The 26,103-nt window shown below is 38.8% G+C and overlaps 1 protein-coding gene across 4 annotated transcripts in view; it reads left to right on the top strand.

Moving 5' to 3' along the window:
- Positions 1 to 26,103, top strand: part of mid2 (midline 2) — a 156,188-nt gene that overhangs the window by 68,884 nt on the left and 61,201 nt on the right. For all 4 annotated transcript variants that reach the window (XM_041990595.1, XM_041990596.1, XM_041990594.1 and 1 more), the window contains one exon: positions 9,695 to 10,587. In XM_041990595.1, the coding sequence (XP_041846529.1) occupies positions 9,751 to 10,587 (837 nt within the window). In that variant the 5' untranslated portion in view covers positions 9,695 to 9,750. The remainder of the gene's footprint in view (positions 1 to 9,694; positions 10,588 to 26,103) is intronic.

Below are 26,103 nucleotides of genomic sequence, written 5' to 3'. Positions count from 1 at the left end.
GAGACAACATCCTCTGTTGATGGGTTACCCCTGCAAGCAAACTTGTGGCTGTCTAGATCAGCCAGGGTGGCATTCTTGATGAGCTTTAGGATGAGCCTCTCAAAACACTTCATGGTCACGTCTCATGTCAGAGCTACAGGGCGGTGATCATTGAGGCAGGTACCGCTGACTTTTTGGGTACAGGCACAATAATGGAGGATTTGAGGAAAACAGGGACTGTAGCTAGCTGCTGGGACAGGTTGAAGATGTCCACAAAGGCCTTCAACCTTACCATTGTGTTTGAAGCCTGCTTACTAATGATGTATTTCCTTTCGTTGGCTGTTAGCTGTACCACCTTTTTTCTCCGTCTCTCTTCATCCTTTGCCTTCTCCAGTGTGCACAGCTGTGTCTAAATATCTAATAAGCTGTTCTGCCTAGTTCTGATCCTGGGTTTGTTCTCACCTGGGCAAATGCACATGAATAATGGAAGCAGCATGAAGTGAGGCAGGGGCATAGTTGCTACAGAGCTGTGTTGAAGCCTGATAAGACTCTCCACCACAGGAAAAAAGCCTCAGAGAGCTGACAAGACGCCGTGTGACAGTATTAACTTTATTACCCATAGGCTGCCAAGCTGTTAACAGGCAGAAGTATTAAGTAGAGGGAAAGAGAAAGGAGGTGTGCTCTATTCACTGTCACAACTCTGTGAAAATCTCATTTCAGTCTGCTTTCATGTTTAAATGTATCAAACTAATTAGCAAGTCTGGCTTGGTCTTGCTCTTGACAAGAATTGATTGTTTATGTTGTTTTCAGCGTCTTGCATCAGCAGATGTCCTTCATTCAATAGAGGCCTCATCAGCATTACTGACAGTAAGAAGCCTATTGGAAACAAATATTGCTTTGAAACTGACTGGCTGTCACAAATCACAGCCTCATCACATCTAGCAGATCAATTTTAGTTAGTTAAACCACTGTTTGATTAACATAATTACCAACAGAGCTAAATGTGTGTTAGTCACATGCTAAATTCTAGTCTGGAATATTATGATATATATGGTGCACAAGACTCAATAGGCATACATCAGTGCTCACTCTTTCCATTTGTAGTATAGCTTGCAATCCAAAAAAAATCTCAATAAAATGCAATAAAATGTGAGATGGTATAAAGAAAACTACACTTCATCATTTGAAACTATAAGAAAATACTTAATTTGGTTTAGGAGTGCTAACTCTTATATGCAGTTGTTTAGATACGAGATTTGTCAAAGCTAAAGGAATCAGAAAATTGGAAGGATGTCCATTCCATGTTCATGAGTAGGTTTTTCCAATACTCATGTTGTAAATGTCATTGGGAATTTTTACTGAAGTGCTATTTGGAAACTTGAGGATCATTCCCAGGGGGCCACTAAACAGTTTGGCTATTCTTTTGGGGGATTGGGACAACTCAGTTACTTCACTGAGACCACGCAGTCCACAGTTCAGCATCACATTCTTTTAGTTCACATTCACAACCGATGATCAAAAATGCTGTGAAAAGGAGAAAATGAAAAGTGTAAAGACATAATCAGAAGCTTAAAAGATGTATCACATGAGAGCAAAGGAACACAGAACTTTCGGTAAATAGAGGCAATTGTAATTGCTGTTGAATGTCACCAGTGTTTCATCAAGAATGACATTAATTCACTGGTTTCATTCATTCACGTTTTTTCATTAGTAAGTATTGAGCAGATTCTTTTAAAAAAAATAAAGGCATGAACTGTATGTGAAGCAAAAAAAACCTTGTAATCAAAAGCTTTTGTAGCTTTCTAGAATCAAAAAGTCTAACTTTAATATATTATTAATAATTAAGCAAAGCATTAAATTAAATAATCAGTCTAGCAAAAACAGTAGTTGTTACAGTTCTGAATGTCCATATATGCAACTGTAAATGGCCTGATAACATGTCATCGATTATGCATTATATAAATTGACTTTTGTACGTATTTGCCACTGTACCAATCTAATCCGTTATGCATCATCTAATAATGGGATTTTCCATGGCACATGAGGTGATGACAGTGGCAATGGTAGTTGCCAGTGAATGGGATGTACAGATTTTTCCTAATAAATACGTCACAGAGTATTTGCCTGTATGCAAAATAAATTAAAACAAATATATTTACACCAATTAGTGATGCTCTAATTATATTTTTCTTGGCTGTCTGCAGTTTTCAAAACCATTAACAGTAACAAACAGTAAACAAAACCATTAATGTGATTTTAAAACTAAACGACTCAGGTCCATTTTCAAATATAAAACCAACTATTAGATACATTTACAAAGTTGTAGCAGTTTTCACATAGTGTATAAGGTAACACGACAGATTTGTCTTGAACAAATAAAATCCAATAGAAGGTCAATCCAAAAGTGTTCTAGTTAAGGATGACAAATAGCAGAAGCTGCTGTGCTTCTCAGTGTTGCACTTTTTAAATGGTCCCTGTATGCTCCTTATAGCCGGCTGCTCACAGACCATTATTACTTGTTGAGCTCCAAGGACACCTTATAGCAGGTTATGCACTTTACAGCTACTAAGGAGAAGAGTTGTTTTTGTTTTAAGAATGTTTGCTTTTGCATTATTGTAAAGTAAAAAGTGCCATCACATGAGCAACATGGGGCTAGTAAGTAAATTTTAATAGCACAAAATCAAATACAAAACACCAGTCCAGAGCATTAAGATGTAAACAAGAAACACAAATCCTGGAAATGTGATCTATATTTATTTTGAGGTCTGTCTTACATTTGGTCTGACAGACTTCTCTGTAGCAGTGAGAAGGTTAAACCTGAGCTAGTCTTTTCAGCTACACTGGAGGTGAAATGGAAACACCAGCTTGGCTGCAAGACTGTTTACATTCTATGAATAGGAATAATATGTTTAATCAAATCAGCCTTCTGGAGAGAGAGGAAGGAAAAAAGAGTGAGAGTAGAGAAAGAGGAGAGAAAATATGAAGGAAAACATTAAGGATGGAGGTGGTGACCAAAGAAACATGGGCTTTTCACTTTCGCATGTGCTTTCTTAGCTGCATTGAGACACATGGCAATTTTAATGTACTTTGATCCCACTTATGTAATCATATGTAGAATTTTTGGCATATTCTGGTCAGCTGGAGAGCTCTTTTGCAGCTGCCTAATTTCCTTTTTACAGAACCGTGAATGATCACAGCTTCTTGATGCTTGGCAAAACTCTGTAATGCCTGGTCCTGACATGCCTTATACTTGTGGGTATTTTTAAACCCAGCTGCTTAAAATTAATTACCCTGTAAAATGCCAGCATTTCAGACTAATGCTACTGAATTCCAGTGATTCCACTCACACAATGTCTTGTTTCTTTTTGGTTTAAATGGTCAGCAGAAGTGATTAGGTTAAATGCCACAGGAAGGGCTTGAGGGTTATGTTTGCTGAAAGCATTCATAGTTGTGCTGTGCTAGGCTGTTTTTATTAGTCACTTAATGTGTGTACCCATGATTATTTACTGCAGTTCCCCAAAATATGTGAAGGTGGTTCAACATTACAGGAACAGGCCAGCCATTCTCTGTGGAGACGAATGCTGGCTTCAGCTGTAATGTTTGGTTAACCCCATAAAGTAATGAATGGAACCTCCTTGTTTTAATGAGAGAGCTGCTTTCAGGAGCAAAATAAAAAAAGAAATCAAACCACTGTCTTGCTGTGCTGTGTTACAATTCCCCTGTCTTGTGAAACTGCTTTTCGAACAAGGTTTTTAATTAAACATGTCTTGCTGTTGTACAAACTTGCCAAGAAAGCTTTAAATATATTTGTAGCATCTTTAACCTTTAGCTGGGTTGGATATTTTGGTGAAATCGGCTTTGCATAACAACAAGCCTGCAGCATATTGAGGTCACAGACTGCAGGTTTGTCAGTTAAACAGCATGTGTCTTCATTTAACCTGGAGAATTAGCTGATAGAAAACTATTGTAGTCCTCCATAATAGGGTTAAAGCATAAATGCATCATTTGTCACCTCAACTGAAATACCAGTAAAATCTAGTTAGCACTGCTGCATTTACTAAGCTTTATATTTCATCAGTCACATGTCTATCTGGTAAAAATAAGTTACAGTACATACAGCAGCTAGTTAGCTTTTCCTAGCAACGTTGTGAAATAGGAAAACAAAAAGACAGACTCTGTTCTTAGATTATATTGTACATTATGTCACCTCATTAGAGGAAATAATCATCAGCCTGTTAAATAAAGACATAAATAATCTTACAGTGCATTGCAGACTATTGCATGTGTTATTTCTCACCTGTTTCTGGAACATGAGATATAGTGATATGACAGTAAAGTGGTGAAATGGCATTCCTTACTGTGACTAAATTAACTCCACTAAATGAATAATATTCTGTAGCTAAAAAGTCAAACAAAGAGAAGGATTAGACAACATTCAACCACATTCTGGTTTTCCTAAGACACAGCCTAAGGTAGAGAGATTCACAAGATCCATGGCATGCTCCAAGAAAGGATTTACATTTGTTTTGACTCAGTTTTCCAGTACATCTACAGGGCATTTTTCATTATCCTATCATATCCTCTATTTACCCCCAATTGTGTCTTAGCGACTACGAGCAAAGATGCAAGTGAAATGATGTAAGGAATAAAGGTGCAGTGGAGGAACAGAGGCTGCCTAATGATAAATCTGTTGTTTCATAGTGTCTTATTAGGTGATTTCAAACTGGAGGTGAGACATTTATGCGTCATGCCACTTGATAAGACTTCCACATAAAATGTGCTTGTGTTTCCTGATCCGCTGCATGTGTTATTTTATTAAGAGCTCTTTTAAATTTATAATATAATAAACTATATTTATTATAGACTCTGATGTATGATAATGTTACTGTCATTCAATGGCCTAGCATAGGTTAACCTATAAACATGAATTTTTCTTAGCATCAACATCTGATAGTAAAAAAAATGGCAGTGTCTCAGGGTGTACTTTCCACAGCCCCTGCAGAAGGACGTCCAACAAACCCCCTGATGAAGTTGTTTACCGTCATCTTGCTATCTGGAGCCTTTACACTCAGCTATGTGATTTTCTGCTTCTCTTCCTCTACTGTGATAAACCTGTGATTGACAGCCTCCAGTGAGATGGAAGGATTCAAGTTACACTTGTAGGGAGTAGCATGAATACAGATGGAGGGATTGTGTGGAGGTCTGTAGGATCGGGGCTGATATGTACACTGTCAGTCTGACAATAAAAAGAGAGGATTCACTGCAGACTGTCACAGTGTTTAGACTGAGCCAGTTTAAACCGATGAAGGTATCTGGTACTGGAGTCTTTAGAATGGGCTCAAAGAGCATCTCAGGATGTATGTTTGGATGAGTGCGTTGGTGCATCTGCAAACATATTTGTTGGAAATGCATGTAAAGATGGGGATGTATTAATAATTCCATCTTGATACCCATATAATTTAACTTAGTGTGCCTTTCCCTTCAAATAACCTTTCATTCTGTTTCTCTTCATCTGTTCAACAGAGGTCTAACTTTAATCTCAGTTTCTACTTCTCCTTCCATCTTTTAAAGGTAAATGCTCTTAATAAATTACCATAGGACTGGTTTCCTGCCACGTGAGAAAAGACTAAGTATTCGCATTATGTAACTCAGTCTCCCAGACATCATTACATTTGCAATGCCACTTTAACACTGCATTACGTGTTGGCACCCCACAAATATCACACTAAATAAGATTGTATGATGACCTACAAAGATATGATTCTTTTGGTACAGAAAAGAAAAGTGGCACTTTTTTTTTAACCAAAAGAAATATTGTTACTTTTTGGTCTGTGTTTAGTTTGGTTTACACACCAACAATGTTTCACATCAGATATGGTTCTGGCAGCACAAGCAGGGGTGTCATCACCACCTGAGGTAGGACTTGTCTGTAGAGAAGGAACTCTCTCTTTCTGTTGTATAAGCATGTCATTTAAACACTTTACATGGTGGTGGTACATGTTCAAAACACTTTCATCTTCAGAAGGTCTCAAAGGTGCAATGAATAAATGTGTGCATGAATTTTATCTAGATATTATACAACCTTAAAGAATGTATGGAATTTAATATGTTTCATAAAATAAAGACATTGAATGTTTTGGATGAGAACATTGTTAACAATTAATGGAGGGATTTCAGAGTTTGTGCTTTTGACAATACTCTATATAAATGGAAGCATTATTGCTTCATTGTATTTTTGCCCCAAAAGTTAAGGCGTGGTACTTTGTTTTGATTTTTACTGCTTCATTGTCAAGTGTCCATCAAGCTCCCATTTTGGCTCTGGAGCTGTGTGATTACAGCTCACTGGGGAGCAGTTTGGTTTTTACCAGTGGATTGTTTACACAAGGAAAATCATCTTTGTTCCACAGATGTTGCTGCCCTACACTGATGTATGCATCAACAATGTGAATTCGTATACACACAGACATACACCCAGGGGAATGTTACTGTATGCTTTCGGATAAATAGCCTCTTTTACTGTTTCCGTGTTTGCAAAATTAAGAAGTGACAAAAAAAGCGTGACATATTTTCTATTTTGGACCATTCCCCAAGGTTGTTTCATATAAATGGTCAACAGGAATTCATGCTGACTGAATCTAAGTGACTCATAAACCTTAGAGACAAATACTGTGCACAAACACACCCTGATAAAGAGGTAAAAGTTTAGTCTGGGCATGTGTAAGTGTGCACCAAAGGAAATTTATCTCAGGTTTCTTCAATGAATCTCCATCAAGTTCACTTAAAGCTCAGAGCCAGAACAAAATATTCTTGCTATGGTGATGAGCCAAACAGTAGATCTTTACAGCTTTTTGTCTTTTTAGGTTTGTGTTGGACTTGGTATGTACAGTTTTTAAGCACCAGCCAAAGCCGCTCTCCCTACAGATGGGTTGCTTCACCATCATAGGAATGGCAGATGATAAGCAACTATGACAAATACAGAATCTGTGCTTGTAAATGTGAAGCACTTGCTATGTCTTCTTATGGTTTTGTTTAAGTGTGGATGAACATGCTGCCTGTCTGCAAAACAAACACCTGTACCAGGAAGCTAGTGATTCAGCTCCCGTCTTAGTTGACGTTTTCCCCAGAGTGGCATGGCTAAAGTTTAATGGGCCTGCTGATGGTGGATTAAAGCTTGGTGTTAATTATAACACCATGCTCAGTTAGACATGTCACATTAGCATCAGGATAAGCAGCAACGTAGACTTCTGTAGTGAGGAAAGACGGGACTATGCTGTTTCAGTCAGCACTTGAATTGGATGATAAACATACAGCACAGTGGTCCTGCACTCCATTCTGTTATATTGTCGGGTTTACAGCCACATAAAAATTTCTTGGATTTATCTGACTTGAGCTTTTTCTTATTGTCATTTGTCCATACTGATAAACAGAGAGGTATACGTTTTAGAAAATAAGAGTTTTTATCTTGAATTTTAGTAATGTTTGTTGCAAATACCTTTAGCATGAGGTTCACAATGACATACAATGCTCTTTATCAGCTCGAGCCAAGCCAAACATAAAAATGTGATATCTGTGAATTATCTAACACAGTGTTCACGTAGAAAGTATTTTTGTTTTTTTAAAAGATTCAAATAAAAGTTACAGCTTAACAGTAGTGCAAAGGCTCAGGGGTTTGTTTGATAAATTGCATCTCATTTGTACATCGAGTTAACAAACTGTAGTGTGAGGGAGTTAAAGTTTTGAAAGTCAACAGGTCCTGAAAGTTGTCTTCACATTGCCCTCCTCCAAATCCAGTTTCTCTGGTTAGTTCCGTTCGTCTGCTTCTGGTTATCAGCTGTCTGATACAGTGCAGATAAATTAGAGCTATTGTCTGTGTGATGAAGCTGAACCTAACGCTGGCTCGCTCAGTGGTAGCTTTCAGCTGGACTTTCACTCTCTTTATGCCAAACACAGACAGGCTGTTTGAGAAAAGCTACATAAAGCGCTAGACAAAGTGAATGTCAGAGGAGGGTATTGTGTGTGTGTGTGTGTGCACATGCATGCATCACTTACTCAAAGATAAATACCTACAATATATGCCACCTCAAACACACACAGACTTATTTCCAAACAAGCACAATGCTCTTTCCATTTTATCAGTGTAATATCTGTGTGGTTTACTGAGGGTAGCTATTTACTTATTTCCCTGATAATGAATTTTGCTGTGAAGCACTTGCATGCATATAACTGCTCTCCTCAGTTAAGTGCCTTTGCCAAACACAAATCATGTTCGCTTTGAACAAAACTCAGTGTCGAGGCGTTGTTTCTGGTACTGCACAAGGGAGAGGACTTCAGTTTGTGCAAATTAACTAAAGGCTTTGAGCTCTGTTTCTGTCTTTATGTGGGCCTGTCTTCAGCTGTTTCTTTGCTAGTTCCAGAGATTGTGTGGTTGCAAATTCTTATTGTAGTTCTGTAGAATGCATGCTATAAAGAAAGAAGAGTGTTACTGCACATTAAAATAATTATGAATGGAGCACAGAAGGCCTTGGGAAATTCGTCACTCATTAGCATAGGAAACAAAACTGATAATGAAGACAATGCAGATGGTTTGACAACAAGCTGTGAATTTTATTATCTATTCAGACTCAGGCTTAACTGATTATGGCCACCACACTTACCCATTTTACTTGCATAATGGACAATACATAACATGCGTGACTTAAATCACTGAAACAAGTAGCTGATCCAAGATTGCCATTTGTCTGTTTATTTGCAGGCCTGCCCTCATAAAATGTTTTTAGTGCCCTTATTAATTATAAGAACTTACACCAAGTGATCAGTAAATACTGCTTGAGGGAGAAAAGAGCAGTCTTTCAGAAGCAATGAAATTGTCACTGTCTACTGCCTGGTTTATTTCTGCAGCTTCATGGAGTCTGCTTGAAAAATAGCAGCCCCTCCCTCCCCTTGCAAACTGCTCACCTATGCCACTAAATCAGCAGGCTGGGAGTAAAGGGGGTGGGGGTTAGAAGTGATTTCACATGTCAGTGATTTTTAAGGCCACCTCGAAGGTAGGACAGCTTGATATGCAGGCTGCAGTGTGCTGAGATTTGGAGGTCTTGGAGAATGAGGGAGAGGACCTGAAATCAATTTTCTTGTAATACGTTGGCTCTGTTTTCCACCAACCTGCTGGAAACTACTGCTGGGATCATTCTTTGAAAATTGAAAGTTGCATGTAGCTAAGTATTTATGCTAACAAAAAATTAAGGTGATTTTATTATAAAAAAAAATGTAAGATGTTACAGTGTTATAAATAGGTAAAGTTTCTTTGGCACAGGTTTCTATGTCCACTGCTGGCAGGCATCTGTCTCTCCATTTCTCAGCTATTTTCTCACTGCATTGATTTTTTGCTTCTTTGCTAACATTCTGCCAACCTCTTTTTTTTTCCTCCCTGTTGGTTTGGTCATTTCTTTTCATACAACCCCGCAAGAAGAATCACGTGTTACAGGCTTTAACAAATGGGGCCAGGCCCACAGTAATGCAGGCTGAACAGCTCATCTATAACAGCACAAGATAATCTCTATGTTAGAAATGCTTTTGCTAAATCTGCACACACCAGTCAGATTACCTGCAGTCATTATCTCACTGCTGATTAAGTAAAAGTCAGAAGTGGAAAAGTGATGAGAATGTGTTTATTGGAAGCCTGTTTACTGTAAATATCTATCTTTATATTTTCTCGTAGGTAACTGACCAGCTTCCGTGGGATTTGATGTCACCTTTAGATTGGTTTAACTGAAGATGGAAACACTGGAGTCTGAGCTGACGTGCCCAATCTGTCTGGAGTTGTTTGAAGATCCCCTGCTCTTGCCCTGTGCCCACAGCCTGTGCTTCAACTGTGCTCACCGCATTCTGGTGTCTCACTGCTCCACCAGTAAACCCCTTGAGTCAATCTCCGCCTTTCAGTGCCCCACCTGTCGTTACGTCATCACGCTGAATCACCGGGGCCTGGAGGGCCTTAAGCGCAATGTGACGCTGCAGAACATCATTGACCGCTTTCAGAAGGCCTCCCTTAGCGGCCCTAATTCCCCCACTGAGAGCCGGCGCCTGCAGCCGCAGCGGCCCTACACCGCCACCATTAGCGGTACATTAGCTGGAACGATTGGCGGCGGTGGGACAAGTGGAGGAAGTGCTCGTGGCAGCCCAGCCACTTCCAGCCACTCCCACCAGCACGCCAACCACATTAACCACGCCAACCACTCCAACCATACCAACCACACCAACGCAAACCACAGCCCAGCTGTTGTTGCAAAAATGGATCCACGTATCAGCTGCCAGTTCTGTGAGCAGGATCCACCACGGGAGGCTGTCAAGACATGTGTTACATGTGAGGTATCATACTGTGACCGCTGCCTGCGTGCAACACACCCTAACAAGAAGCCCTTTACCAGCCATCGCCTGGTGGAGCCCGTACCAGACACTCACATCCGTGGACTGACCTGCCTGGAGCATGAAAATGAGAAGGTCAACATGTACTGCTTGGTGGACGACCAGCTCATCTGTGCCCTCTGCAAGCTGGTGGGCCGCCACAGGGAGCACCAGGTGTCCTCACTTACTGAACGCTTTGACAAGCTCAAGGTTAGTTCTTGATTATTCTTTATTTTGCAAAGCATCGGTAGCGAACCACTACTCCCAATATATAACTCCCTATGTAGTTTTCTAACAACAAAAAGACCAATCCAGCTTGTAGAAATTAAAGCTGCTGTCTGAGAGTGCAGTTGAGAGTAAAGCAAAAATTAATCGCACACGTTTGATGATCACTGAGGGGCAGAATCCTGACAACAGGTAGAGTTAAAGAAGTAAGTCAGACGCACAAAAGTAACCACAATTCAACCAACCTGGTTACAATAAAAAAGACTGGATATGAAATAAAGACCAAAGGGTGGATTTACATTGTGGGCAGGTTTATTTAAAAAAAAAAAAAAAAATCTAGTTAAAATGCTCTCAGTTAAATTACTAGAGTACACCAAACCACAGCGTAAAGCAAGATATCTAGGCCTCTATTTGTCCTCTACAAAGATAAAACCATTAAAAACAAGGAACTGGAAAGCATCAAAATTGTGCAATATGGCAAAACAGCACTGGCCTAAAACAAGAAAAAAGTTTTATATAACTCTTCTTTTTTAAAATAAATAAATAAATAATAAAAAAGAACAAATATGGTAGCGAGGAGAACATCCCTTTTATCTATTGCTGAGCAGATTTCCATGCAGCAAGGTATGACTGGTTTAAAACCCTTCTCCTTTAGCTGCTCACAATGAAATCTGTACCTCATTGCTGGCTGGCTACCAAAAGAAAAGAGTGAGCGGTTTCAGTCTCTTTAACATTCTTTAAAAAAAGGAAAACATACAATGCTCTTAAAAACTTCATTTAAAAAACTGCCAAACATACCTCCCCTGGCTTGTGTTTGGCCTGTATACCCAAACTCTTTGTCTGCCCCTTAAATATTCCCAGGTGTGGCAAATACTGAACAAGTGATGGGCGTGGTGCTTTCAGGATACTGCACATCACACTAATTATAGATAAGTTGGTGCAGTATGAGAACACGCATGTAAGCCAAGCCAGTGCTAAAATTGGTTTGGGAAAAAGTCGTAGGTTTAAGGTAAATATGTATTATGACCTGGAACATGGCTAATTAATCAGATCTAGCATAATTTTTCCCATCTGTGTCCCTGGATGTTTCAGCAGTTGATAGTAGAGCCCGACCAATTGATTGGCCGGCCGATTAATCGACCGATTATACCCCTTTTCAAAATAATCATTATCAGCCAGAGTTTTGCCCATTAAATGGTGATATATTCTCAATTTCTAATAAATAGTAAATGCTGTAAAGTGTCAGGAGCCATGCAGAATGATGTTGTTGCACTGTTTTTACATTAGATGGAGCTCTGACTCCATTTAATCCTCAGTCCTCATCGCTGTCAGTAACTACAGCAGTAGCTACAGCCAGGCAACACTACAGGGGTGGGCAGAGCGGAGCTTGACTATACGTTATTAACGATATTGTAAAATTAAGAATGACTCAACATGTCTCCAGTTTCAGGTCATGCTTTACAGTTACGTTGCGTTGCTAAAGTAGCTTAAGTTACTCCCTGTCTGTTTATGTTAGAAATAACCACACTGGGGTTATGCCAACTTAGCATAGCGTTAGCTAACAACTTAAAAACCAGTAATTGAACAGAAATAACGTTAAGTGTACAAAATATTTGAGAGTATAGTATGAGCATTCATCACTCCATCAGCTACGTGTTGTGACGCATTTAAGCAATGTGAACGCAAAGAGGACGGGAAAATGATCAATATTACTCTCTGTCTTCAGCAAGTGTCATGATATCCTACCGCGTTTATTTTTATTTTGTTAGAAAATGCTAGAATGTGACTCAGGCTGTTCAGCAACTCACTGTGTTGTTGTGGAGTAACATAAGTGCCAGATTATTTGTAACCATTTTATGTTTAAAATGCAAATTTGTCGAAGATTACGTGTTTTGATCTGAGAAAGGAGTTTGGCTTTTATTTTGGTTCATGAGTCATGACTTCATGGCAAAGAAAATAATGGAGTAGAGAAAATGGGATTTAACGTTAAAAGGCGTCAGAGGGCTGCATAATGTTTTGCCAGTAACTTCACTCATTATATTGCTTATATAAAGCATACACCTGTGGCCTAAATCCAAAGTTAAATTTATCAGTACGACTGGTAGCTATATTAATGCACGCTCCATAGAAAGAAAAATTTACAATGCAAATTTGAAATAAAAGCTATTTTATTCATATGTATTTTCTTTAATTAATGAAATCGGTTATCGGAATTTTTTTCTGCCAAATATTTAAATCTGCATCGACCTAAAAGAATCCATGTCAGTCGAGCTCTGGTGGATAGCACACAATCACAGCTGGAAAGCACTTTAGCCGAGTACCATTCCATAGTTAGTTGAAATGCTCCAAAAAAGCTTAGATTTTTTTTTTTTTTTTTTTTTTTTTTTGCGCTAAATTCAGCTCCAATATGGGTCTTCTTTGGCAACTACTTCTGACTTCTCATTAAAAATTAATATAGAAAACAATAAAGGCAAAAATTTCCTCTTCACTTCCACTGGCAATAGCTATCACAAGAAACAGACTAGCTAGCTTGTCTAAGACATTCTGAGCCATCCTCCTGACAATGCACACTGAGATGCCCTCTGCTGATGATTAGCAGGCCATGCTTGTCAAAGATTTTGTGATCACACAATATTGTAAATGGCAATATTATGGAATTTCAAATAGAGCTGGAAAAGTATCTCATAGAATGACAAAATGTCTTTTTTTAAGTTCATCCCTCACATTCACACACATTTAAGACCAATTCAGCAAGTGAATTTCTTCACAAACACTCACACAAACAAACAGTTTAGTTAAGATTAGTAGTTTGCACGATGATATTACAAGTAAGGATGTTTTACAAATTATTTTAGAATAGATTAATTTCTCTCTGGTGGCCAAGAGGTCCCTGACAGTTTTCCACAACAAAGGTTGCAATAAGGTCATCATCCTCAGTGCACTTATTTTATAATATTTTACTTTTTGTGTCTGTGAAGTACGGTAAGTCAATAGTTTTCAACTAACTTTTTTAAACAGAAAGAAAAATCTTAATTTTCTGTAAATCTTAACATTTTTCACTCCTCCGCAATCATTACATGTAACATTCATAAGAATCAGAAACTGTAAATCTTTAATCTATCTGCTCCTGCTTTGTGAATTCACACTTCTGTTGACTGTGAACTTTCAGCACCACAAAGACCCATCACACATAAAATCCTTTGTTGAGCAAGAAGGACAGAAAGGCACAAACAGAGAATAGGAGACAATTGGTATGTTGAGCATGGCAGAGAGAGACAGAGACCAATAGGGAGGGCCATCATTATAATAGTCGATGAGCTGGCATTCCCTGTGGCTACTGAGCTTTCAGAGGCTCTGCGTAAAGACCGGGACTGCTGAATCAGGGTGAAAAACAACAGAGAAAGGCACAAGCTAGAGCTAATTCCACCATTAAAGACCTAAAGCAGTGAACTGGCACCGGCTAGCCTGAAAACTTTTATCTTGAGTGTGTGTTTGAGCATATGTACACATACCATATGTGTGCCATTCTTTTTTGTGTCCGTTTTATAAGCTTCAAATCTAATCTATAGGACATTTCAAGAGAGACCTAACCAAGTGAACAATGTAATAAAAGATTGCAAAGCAATACAACTATGAACAGAGCAATGTTCATAACATTAATTGCAATATCATACAGATTCAAATTTACAGTACAAGCAGGGGCTGAATAAGATTAGCATATCTTATCATACAGGACATGAGCTATACTATAAGCCGCGCTGCATGTTTTCTATAGATATGTGGAGTCCAGCCAGTGTGTGGATCTGCTCTCATACAGCAATTTCATAAACTAAATAAAATTAGTGCACCAGAGAAAAGCATGACAGGGATGATTACAGTCTATGTGTTCATGTTACTGATTTTTGAGGTAGCGATTTCTGCTTAGGTGATGACTCTTGCTCTGAAATTATAAAAGTTACAAATGCTGTACTTTGTGATTTGAACTCTGTGCTGAAAAGCCACAAATAACATTACACAACATTATTTAAATTACCTACACTTCTAAACGCAGTGTTCTTCAAACAAACAGTATATCTATATATACATATAATGAATTTCCTGTCATCAAAATTAGAAAAATTCCATTGATGTCTTCAGCTCCCATGGTACATTGATGTTGTTTTGGTGAGAAATGTGTACTCTGGCCACACTACAAAAATGTGGGTGTTGGAATATGTCAACAATGCATGATTCTCCATCATTAATCATATACTGACAAAAAAAAAAAAAAATAGCATTTCTTCTATGCCTGTCACCCTAAGTTCTTATTGTCACCACCTTTTTGTCTTTGTGCTATGAAAGGTTTACTGCAAGTTGTTTGCTGCCCCTCGTCTCTCTTCTCCACTTCATGGCTGGCTGTGCTTCTTTTGAATGTTGCCCAACTAAAGCTTTGAACTTCTTTAATTTTGAAAATGCTCTAAATCTAGGAAGAGAATAACTCCTTTCCAAGCTCCAGTTAACTTACCAGCGGCAGTCGCAGCTAACTTATAATCTCCTTCTTTCTCAGACGCTCTCTCTCCTTTTCCTCTTTTTCCCTTTAGGGTCTCATATTCTCTGAAAAATTCTAGCTTAAGTTTTTAATTACAAATAACAAATCTTGTTATCAAACAGCCCACTGCAATGCCCCCATCAGCTTTATGAGCAGGCCATTTGTTAGTATCACTAAATAATATTAATCAGTTGCCTGTTTGACCCCACCCTCACCTTGTTTAAGCTCTGACTTCTCCATCATCTTTCACATTATCTCCTCTGTTTGCTGTGTTCCCTGGGAGCTATACTGTCACTATGATTTACTCACATTTCAGGGAAAAGGTAAGCTTTCCTTAAGCAAGAAGGGTGGATGAGCTGTGTTAAAGACGGCTGAAACTGCAGGGAGGTGACTTATTCCTCCAGGCAGCTGCTAAGCAGAGCACTTTACTCAGTGGTGTAGAAATTGGTAACTTGTGATTGGCAGATCTGAGTAATAGTATTTTACTTTGATTTGCTTAAAAGACTGCAGTTGCTTTCCCACAATCAGATGTACAGTAGTGACTCCTTGTAGAGTAACACTCTCTTGTAGAGAAGTGAATATCTCATCACTGCTGCTTTATAGGTGTTGACTGCAGGTTCATTAAAGTGTCATTTCAGGGACATCCTCACAGTTTTTTTTCAGAGGCTGAGTAGACAAAATCAAGAAGATGAAATGTGCTTTAGCTGTGTGGAGTTTAACAGAAGAGCCACATTTGGCTAGCCTGAGTTGTATTTCCAGAATCATAATTAACATCCTCCACAAGCATTTTTGGCATATTTTTTAAATGGAAAATTCAATCACATGTCCAAAGAAATGTTACATTCCAGCCCAGTCTTATGGTAATTCATAAAAAAAAAATTCTTTCACTGCAAATGGAAACACAGGCACTGCATTGATTTATTTTTTTCTATTTTTTAGCATGTAGACATTTCCATTAGTGGACACATTTAATATTCCATTTTTATATTAAGGAATAAATTAAATTCTGCTAGTATTTCTCTCCAGTTTTAGTGTAATTGTAACTCTATAGATACAAGCTACATGTAGCAATGAACACACAAAAGGCACCACAGAAACAGTGTATATCTTTAACTGGCATGCAACTGAGTGAAGCTTTATTCTTCCTCCTACCATTTACAACCCTCCAGACCATCCAGGGGTAACATATTTAGCTAATTAAATAGTGATAGCTGTCATGTAAAATTTTGTTTTTACACATTATGAGTGGTGTTGGAGGTTTAGCCCCATGGAAACAAAAATAAAGAAAAAATGAACGATGGAGAAATGGTGGCTTCTTACTCTTTTCAGCCATATTGATGTGTCTTACTTTACTCACTCTCAGGCTGCTGAGTGTTTCAAATGTGTTTGGGATCAAGGGCTTATGAGCTGACATGGTGGAAAGCTAATGGCAAAAGTGACACCCAGAGATAAAGTTAAGGATCCCGCACCTTTAACTGCCTGCAACTGCGTCAACAGCAGTACCATCCTTCTATCATTGCATTTATAAAAAGTGAAAAAGATTGCAAAACACTTTTAAGTGATTATTAGATTAATTCTTGCTGATGAAGTACAGCGTACTGACACTAACCCTTCCTCATTCTCTCATCACCTCTCCACCCTTTTCCTTTCTTTCCTTCATTTCCTTTAGCCCTTCCAGCCCCATTTCCTTTTAGTCCCACTGTTTTCTTTATTCCTCCCCCTCTCACCCTTCGCATTTTATGCATTGTTCCCCCACCTAAGCTCCTTAAGGCACTGTCTAACTTGCACTGCATCAGGTGCTTCATATCTGCTCCTCCTGCTGACTCCACTCCAGCTGTATTTACACCCACTTTTGCCAAAATTCAGAGTCTACCTTATACATGTATGCACATGCAAATTCATGCATTTTTATCACATCCAAACCTGCAGGCATATTTGACTTGTATTTTCAAAGTTCATTGTAACTGACAGTAATGATTTGATGAGGAAATTAAAAACTGAATTGTCAAGTACTCAAGCTAAATGTATGCTTTCTCAACTCTTTATTTATAATAAACTCACATATTTTGTATTACTTTCCTGCACACACACCATCCATCGCACACACACTATATCCATCACTGTCACCATGTTTCTTCCACTTTCTCTGTTTTTGCATATAGACAGACAGACATCATCCTTCCCACCTGCTTTCTTTGTCATTCTGTTTTTGTCTCTCCTCCCGCTCCCTCATCTGGCCCTCGGCCAGTCTGTCTTGTTTTAACACCACTCCTTTCCGCCCTCGGTCACCCACAAACCCACTCACACTGCAGCAGCATAATGCTGCTAAGAGATTCACAGCCCTCCAGTGTGTTTGTATGACTGCCATCAAAAATGTGAACCTCTGAGCAGCAGTTACAGGTGTGTGTGAGTGTGTGTGTGTGTGGGGTGAGGTGGGGTGGAATGGTGTGCATGTGTATCCGAGCAGATGCTATAATTTTAAACGTGAGGAATGACTGGAGGCTGAGTGTATGTGGCATCAGAAATCATGGCTCTGCCTGCCGAAGAGCATGAGACTGAGCATACTTACTCAATCTGGCAGAATCGGCAAGATGTAGTAGAAAGCTTTTAGTGGCTCTGTGCACCATTTCCCTGCCTACGTGCTTTGCCTTTCAGGAAATATGCATCAGTAGGTTTACTGTAAGAGAAAAAACCTATATCTCACTATGCACATAAGCAGGCCTCGGCCTTATGTGTCACAGTAGTCCATCGTACACATTATCGGGCAATGAACCAAAACATATCGAATCTTTTGCAGCAACTGCATCGTACATGCACTAATTATACAGAAAGAACATGGAATGCTTTCAAAGCCTGACTGTCAGCAGGTTCACAAAATACCAGCTTTGTGTTTAAGCTTGAAATTAGTGTATCTACTTATCCATTCAGTCAGTGTATCCAACATTTTACTCTTCTGATTGCAGGCTTTACTTGTTTTGCAGGGTCAATGATATTCTACAGCATAATACTGATATTTATTGCTACGTGAACAATCCCTTTGAATTACTGAACTAGGTCAGCTGTACTAGACTCTACAGCTGTAAAAGGCTCTATCAGTCTTCTGCATCGAACATAAATGGGCCTTAAATGTAGAAAGACGGACAGTTTCGTCTGTCTCGTCTTTGTTATGAATGCGTTGGTTATGGATGCAATTTGGTCCGTTTTCATGGAGCTTAGCTATTTGTCCCTTGACACGGAAAACAGAGCAATGCCACCGGAAATCGTGGGGACAGTGCTGAGCAGAATAGCTGACATGCGACCAGCATGAAAGAAAGAGAGGAACAGGAAGTAAAAAATGCAGAAGAAGATTTAAGACGAGTACAACAACTGTAGAATTTGCGCAAGCTATTGAAGAAAGTCAATGTGAGTGTTCAGGGTGTGTTGGACAGTTGGAAACAACTTTATATGGTTGCATTACTTCCGCCAGCCGGTGTCTGAAACTGACGTTGGATGGCAGGAATGAATTCTGCCCACTAGTGGAAGAATTGACTTAACAACCATGGCAACGTAAGGATGCATGGAAGTATGACGACGTTTGAAATGGAAGTCCCAATTTACGTATGTAAGGGAACATAAATGGACGTTAACAGCATTATCTGTTATATACACATATTTTTCTATGGGCAGATGAAGTTTTCCTTGTCTTTGTAAAAATGAATATATTGAATTCATTTCTGCAATCTCTGCATTAAGTTGCTTTTTCTCCATAACATAGAGTAAACTTCTTTTACTGAGAAACATGTACTCCACATATTTTTCTTCCCTCATTTTGTTTTTCCCATGGCAAGGAATGTGTATCTCTTCCTTATTATGCTTATACTTCACCTTGGCATTTGGTATAAAAGAAACTTGAGTGTTAGCAGGACATCATAAAACTTGAGCAGTTGTGTCTTTTTCAGCTAAGATATATTTCTAAAATACATTCTGTTTTGTCTTTGAAAGAAACAGAAAGCATTCTACTCACTTTTCTCTCGAATACCCCAACTACTGCAACAATCCCTCTATTTTTTCCAACCAAAAATCCACTTATCAGCTCCAAATTGTACAGAACTCAGTTGCCAGACTTTAAACAAGAACCAAGAAATGAGAGCACATTGCTCCTGTTTTAGCCCTTTGCATCAGCTCCCAGTAGGTTTTAGAAATGATTTTAAGAACTTTTAAAGCCCTTTGTGGACTTTCACTGTCTTATTAGTCTGATAGAACCAGTTGAGTCAATATGGACTGAGATCCAGTCATACTAAGACCAATTTGTGGTAAAAGCCACTAAGCTAAACTTTCACTGGAGGATCTGACCACCATGTATTTGTCAGTACTGTAATTATCCCAACCCACTCTTACAATACTTTTTATTCAATCCAGGAGCCTGAGTACCAATGTAATGACATCTCTAATATTAAAACTGAGTTGCAGTTAGTATCAGTTCATCTTTAATGATCAAAACACTAAATGTTAGTTTAATTGTTTTAGGCCTATACTCTGATCATCTCTCTTTTTTTTCATCTGCTTTATGGCCAACTCTTCTTTTCTAGCTACAAAGCTTAAAAGTGGAATTCAGGCAATCCAAGACTGTATTTTAGGGTAAAGCTGTAAAAAAAACTGACAGCATAGCAAACCTTAGCTGAGCCTCTGACACATTTGACACTTTAGGAAAAGGATTCAACTAAAAAGCAGCTAAATGAAACTTTGGATTTCTGTGACTTCTGCCTAAAACCTATACTTAAATGCATTCATCCATGCAGGATTCAGTGTTGCGAAAAACTGGATTTTGTGAACTTGTTTTGTTGTGGCTTTCTATGTGTATAAATGATATTTTCTGCTGTAATGCATCTCAGCTCATAAACAAACTGGAATTGTTATAGCAAGATGGTTTGGCAGCAGCACTCATCAAAATAAGAGGATTTTTACATTAATCATCAGCAGAAAGTTCTTTAGCTAGGCTGATGTTATTGTCCAATAGTTTCCAAACATTTCAGTGCCAACCTTTCATATAGTGCCTCATTATTTTCCTGCAGTATCTGATGAGTAAGCACTTCCTGGTATTAATCTGCAACAGTCTGCAGCACAGATCACATTTACATGAGGGGAGGCAAGGGACTGTTGGAGAAAACTGATGACACATCCACTGTATGAACATTATTATGGGACTTTATTTAAAAATCAAATTTTATCATTTTGATTGGATTTGTAGACATTTTGAACATAATGCTGTCTTAATCTAATAAGTTTGTCAGAACTGCCTGGTTGTCTCAAAAGTTGTTTGGCCTTGTGGTTCAGGGACAATAGGCAGGACAGTGTAGCATAACAGGAATATTTGTGCTGAATCTGGAATGTCAGCACCCAACTTCTGAATATTTACATTATGTACACACACATACGCTGAAGGGTGGTATTTTTGTCAACACATGTAAACAAAAGGAACTTTCATTCAGTGTCTGTTGTCTTCTTTTGTGCCAAGTTTTGGTGCCTGTGCACACATTTCCTTGTTGTGTGCTCTGTCTCTGTGATGACTTATGCATGTTGCTGTGAGGCTGCCAGGCAGGAACAGCGTGACGCCACTGGGAAGATGCTCAGTTTGAACTAATGACTCCAGTGTGAGATGAACGGCACGTCTTCACTCGCATAAGAACAACAGAGACTCCAAACTTTAAATAGCGCATTGATTAATATTATCTGAAGTGCACTCAATGAACTATGATAACAGTTTCATGACTGAATCAACTCTGATTGTATAAGAGTGAATTGGATTTAATTGTAATGGATGCTTTGACTATAATTGCTGAATATGTTAGCTTAGGTAATGATTTTCTTTTTCAAGTTTCATTTAATGCTTTCTCTGTTCCAATATTAAATATTCTCTTGAATGTTTTATAACTGCTTTACTTAATATTTCAACAGGAAAATACAGATAAAAGTCTAAGTAAGGGTTCACCCTTAGTTACAAAACCACACATACTATTTTTAATACATGGCTGCATCTTCACTCAGCCAAAATAAAGAAAGAAAAATAAACAAATAGTTGGTGTATATAACAAGAATTATAGAGTTAAAGAGCCAGCCATTTCCTTCAGAGCAAAGCAGGTTTTAGTTTTGATGTTTTGATGCAGGCTTAGGCCAAGTCCACACTAACATTGATATTTTGTAAAACATATTTAATCTGTGTTCAGCTGTGTGTGTGTGTGTACATAGCATTCAGGATTTTGGAGGAATAGTCAGCTTACATTATGCATTCAATTGTTTTGTACAGTGTGTATGCACTGGAAACTTTAAAAGCAATGGTGTATACAAGTATCTCTTGGTAGTTTTCTTACATGTTTAAAACTACATTTGACGGTGCTGCACCAACTTCACCAGTGCCACAGTGGCCACAGTAAAGTCTGCTGTGAATGAGATTTTGGATTAAACCCATAAAAAGGCTTTGAATAAATCATTGAGGGAAAATGATCAACAATGTCAAAGAGAAAAAGAAATGAAAAGAGAGAGAACATTTTTAAGCTTTTGTTGGGACTCTGTTGTGTCACTGTCAGCTCGCAGAACATACTGATAATGTTCATCACCGAATTTTGTCAGTTACACATCTTCCCCACCTACTTCCCAGCATGATTAGTTCAGAGTCTATATGCATAGCTGCTTAAGTTAATCTCGCCTGTATGCTTTACAATCACACTTGCTCAAACATTGTCTCATAAATGTTCGTTTTTGTTTTTTTTTTTTTTACCTGAAGAGTATGTTTCCTATCCTTCCACAAGACTCCACCCTTCTGCAGATTCAAGCAGTTCCATTAGGGTGACAGAGAAAAATGAGTCAGCTGTGAAGGCCGGGCCTACAAAAAGCAGTTGGCTTGGAACAAAATTATGAGACCTGGAAGAGAAGAGCAAGTAAAATAAGGCAATAAAGTATGAATAACAGGAGGGTGTTGACAGGCAATCTGATTAATTTCTTTGAAAAAGCCCCAAATGTTTTCTGCTTTCTCCTTGGAGGGTCATTATTTCAGGATTTTTTCCTCTAGTTGCATTACTAAGCTAAAAACGCAGAAATGGTTGAGAAGCTGGTGAACAACAGCTTCAAGCTTGTTGCTTGTTTTGTATTACTAATCAGGAGATTTTGTTTACCTTTTCTTTTAATTTAAGTTAACTCACCACAAGAGCTGATGAAAGAGAACTCACAAAGGCCGTGGGTGTCTCTGATGTTGAGCTTGCTCATTTCACGTGACAGAGAGGTTGGGAACACAAGCTAACATAGGTGCGTCCTAATGTCCCACTCTTAAAGCCATTGAGAAGGGAGGGCGGTGATGCATGCTTAATAGCATGCAGGGATTCTTTTATGGCTTTCTAAAACGGGACACATCACCCATACTTTGTGGCCAGTGGTGGTGACAGCAGCAGCTCGCACCCTGTCCCCTGAAGCTCCACAGAAAGCCCATCATATAGTCTGAGGTGATGCTTATACAGTCCAAATATGGTGATATGGTGTCTATGTCCAGATGGAATCTAAGATGTAAGGATTATTTTGTTATGTTATTTGACTTGTAATAACAGTTTAGTAGAACAATTTAAAATCTTTTAAAGAGTTTTTTTGATTCTCCCAAGTGGAAAAAACTTTTTTTCTAATCATTCTTTGCCTTTAGTTCTTTGCTTCATTTCAATAATTAAGAGACAGTGCATTTAGTTTTCATTACTTGGACATACACCTTCCTTTAACCCAGAGTACATTTCTTGTTCTGAATCATATCTCCAGTTCTGCAGGTGGCTGCTTATTTTTCATGCATCCCATGAGTTGAGATTTCTGTCACCATTTCTACTTCTTCGCTTTACAATGTGTTGTTTATTAAGCTACGCCTCCAGTCAGTTCCTAAGCGCTTAATTTACATTTGCATTAAACTTACAGAAACCACATCAGAGATGAGATTCTTAAGGAAGCTGGGTGTCACTGTGGCATGTTTTCAATTTAAATCCCATTTAATTCTAATTTTCTGAACATGCAGTGAACTTCACCAGCTAAATTTGGACATTTCTCACCTGCAACATCAGCCCTGAAAGCCCCTGTTGAGTGGAGGCCTTGCAGAGGAAGCTTAGCTCCCCAGGGTGTCACACAGAGAGAAATGTCTGTGCCAGATATCAACGGCATAAAGCCAAACCACACAGAATTGCTGGAATGCTGGGAATGTGTCTCTCTTATTAGCGGCGAGCTCATGGCAGACACTGTTCAGAGTGGTTCCCCACTCTATAAATCTGAAATGAAGAGCAGTGAAGCTCAACCACAGAATGGGTTATATGACTTTGCACTTTGAACTGCCATTTAAAATTCTTTATTTCCTCAAGCAAGCAAAGATAAGATTCCCATCGTGTGAGACCATAGCGTCAGAATATGTCACAGTCATAGTCTTAATGTATGCAATGATAATTATAATTTGACCCTCTGGTATCATTGTCTCTGCATCTTAAATTTACTCTCTCCCTCCATTTGCCTCTCATCTTCCTCTTGCTGCAGTGTCATTTCATTTTTTTGGACACCCTGCCAGCAGCTAGCATGGTAACAAGTGTCATATATAGATGATATGTAGCTGCCGTCAGCGCTGGAGTTACATGGCATTATCTATAAATACATCCTAGTGACCTGCTTGTAAAAGATGGTCAGACCAATTAGATAAAGCAAAGTATACTTTAGATAGAGTGAATTACTTCACCCACCCTGAAGGAAGCAAACTCATCTGTCAGGATGGACATAGCCGCTTTGATGCTGACAGACACTCCGTCTTGTCACTGATCAATGCCGCTGGGTGCGAATGAGAGAAAGAGGTGTGCTTTCTTGTTTTTGTGTATTCTGTGTTTACAGATTTGTTTGATTTGTTGTATGTGTGTTTGTGTGAGTTGCCGACTAAAGCCTGGGCAGATGAGAGTCTGAGTCTCTTCCTGTTCCACATCTAAATTCCTGCAGGTCCCAAAGGGGGTCACACGGCGGTGGCCAAGATAATATGCTTGGGGTGGAATCTCACAGTATGTTTCAAACTGGTGTTGGGATGGTATTACCTACTATCACTTCCAATACCTCTGAAACAGTCAGCTTAAAGCTGGTGTTTCTTTTATAACTCCTGTTTTCCTTGCTATGTCCTGCTAGAGAATTCATTCCCTGATGTCCAGATCTCAGGGAAACAATATGCTCTGTGGAGACAAGTATCAGAAGGGAAAAGAAAAAAAATTGGATTTGTGAAAAAACACTTTTTTCAGTCTGGGATGTATGAAGAAAGTATATTTGTGGCATACTGAGGTAAAGCCAGTCAAGGTGGGGCAATATTATAAGAGGAAACTGTAGCTGGAAGCTACACTTTTAAGCTGCAAAAAAATGAAGCAACAAATCACAAGTACAACTTTATGTCTGAGGCTTCTGTGGCTCCTTTTGCCCCCTCACAAATCATGACTCAGAAAATAATACATTTTTATGCATTGAGATGGCCTTAAGCTAGTTTTAACTCTCACTCTGACCTCTGCTTCCTGCTTGTTTGCTTGCAGCAAATTAGGCCCTCACTGCCCCTGAACCTGAGAATTCAATGATCGGACTTGCTCATATCCGTATCACGCTCTAACAGAACCAACACCCTCCTCTGTAGTCTTTGAGCTTAAAGAACTTCTCTGAGGGTTTAACTAGGGTGAATAATGACAAGCTTTGAGGCTGGAAAAGCATCAATCAAACCCGATTATTGCCCCTGTTGTGCAGCTGAAGCTTAAAAAAGATGCCATGCGCAGCAGCATCAGGCTCACATATTGCAAACAGCATCCAAAAAAAGTAGATTAATATGTAGACCTTCAGTAATTTAAGATCATAAAACATGTTGATTCAAATTGTGCTGCTACAATATTTTTTATAGAAGACGTGGGGAGAGGGCAACAGCAGAGATCAGAGGTGGCAGAGAAGGACAAGTAAGCAGTGAGGGCAGAAAACTGAGTTTCAACGTGCTTCACTCAACATTGCTCACAGTTTAGACGACAAGTTCTTGCTTATACCCATCAAGCCTCCAGTAAACCCACAGGTTAGTCTTCCACTGTCAACGCAGCCTATTTTGTTTTTCATTTCAGAAGATTCGCGCTGCTTGGAGAGTAATTGTTTATGTCCCAGATTTCAAGTATTCACTTGACGTGCTTGTTATCCAGAATAACAATGAAGCAATAGATATAAAGACTGGAAGCATCTCTCATTGCGTAAAAGACAGTTGACACAATTTTGTTAAAAGACACAAGAAAGTTCTAACTCTACTCTTTTGATCTTGACAGAAGATAGTCTCACTAGAGTTAAAAGCCCATTTCTATTGGTTGTTTTGTTTTTTCATTCATTCATTTATTTATTTATTTTCCCCATCTTGGGAAATATGTGAATTTCTGTCTTCTCTCTTCCAGCCAAATTAAAACTGAAGGACACAAGTCTCCTTTTTGTATGGAAACTATCTAATTTGGGACATCAGAGCAGAGGTCATGTTTACTAAATATTTTCTATCACTGACTTCAGTCATTCTTATATTTTTACAATTATTAAAGCCATCTGTCATTTTGAAAGATGAGAACTTAGAGGTGTAGCAGTACAGAAAACAATAGCCAACAACCACACTTATGCCATCTGTAAGATATTGGTTGTCCAGACAGAGCATGTGTGCATTATTAATTACATATTACACCCAGTTGCACATCATCATTGCCCTTTACAGTGTACTCAGTGGATCTCGCCAAATGACACCACATAGCTATAGACCAGAGGCCTGGATAACAGAAGGGTGCAGTGGCATTCGTGGTGCAAGCTGCAGGATTTCCTCTCAGTGGGTGATTGCAGAGTCCCACATTCAAAAAGCTGATGCCAAGATTCTGGTTGAATTAGTGCTGCTAAGTCAAGGCTCCAGTGTGGCAGAAGAGGGGGGATCTAATCTTCAGAGCAAAGTAAAAATAGCCATG

Source organism: Melanotaenia boesemani, chromosome 7 (genome assembly GCF_017639745.1).
Source record: "Melanotaenia boesemani isolate fMelBoe1 chromosome 7, fMelBoe1.pri, whole genome shotgun sequence".
Lineage (NCBI taxonomy): Eukaryota > Metazoa > Chordata > Actinopteri > Atheriniformes > Melanotaeniidae > Melanotaenia > Melanotaenia boesemani.
Note: the sequence above shows the minus strand (reverse complement) of the source record. Positions and strands in the feature narration are given on the sequence as shown.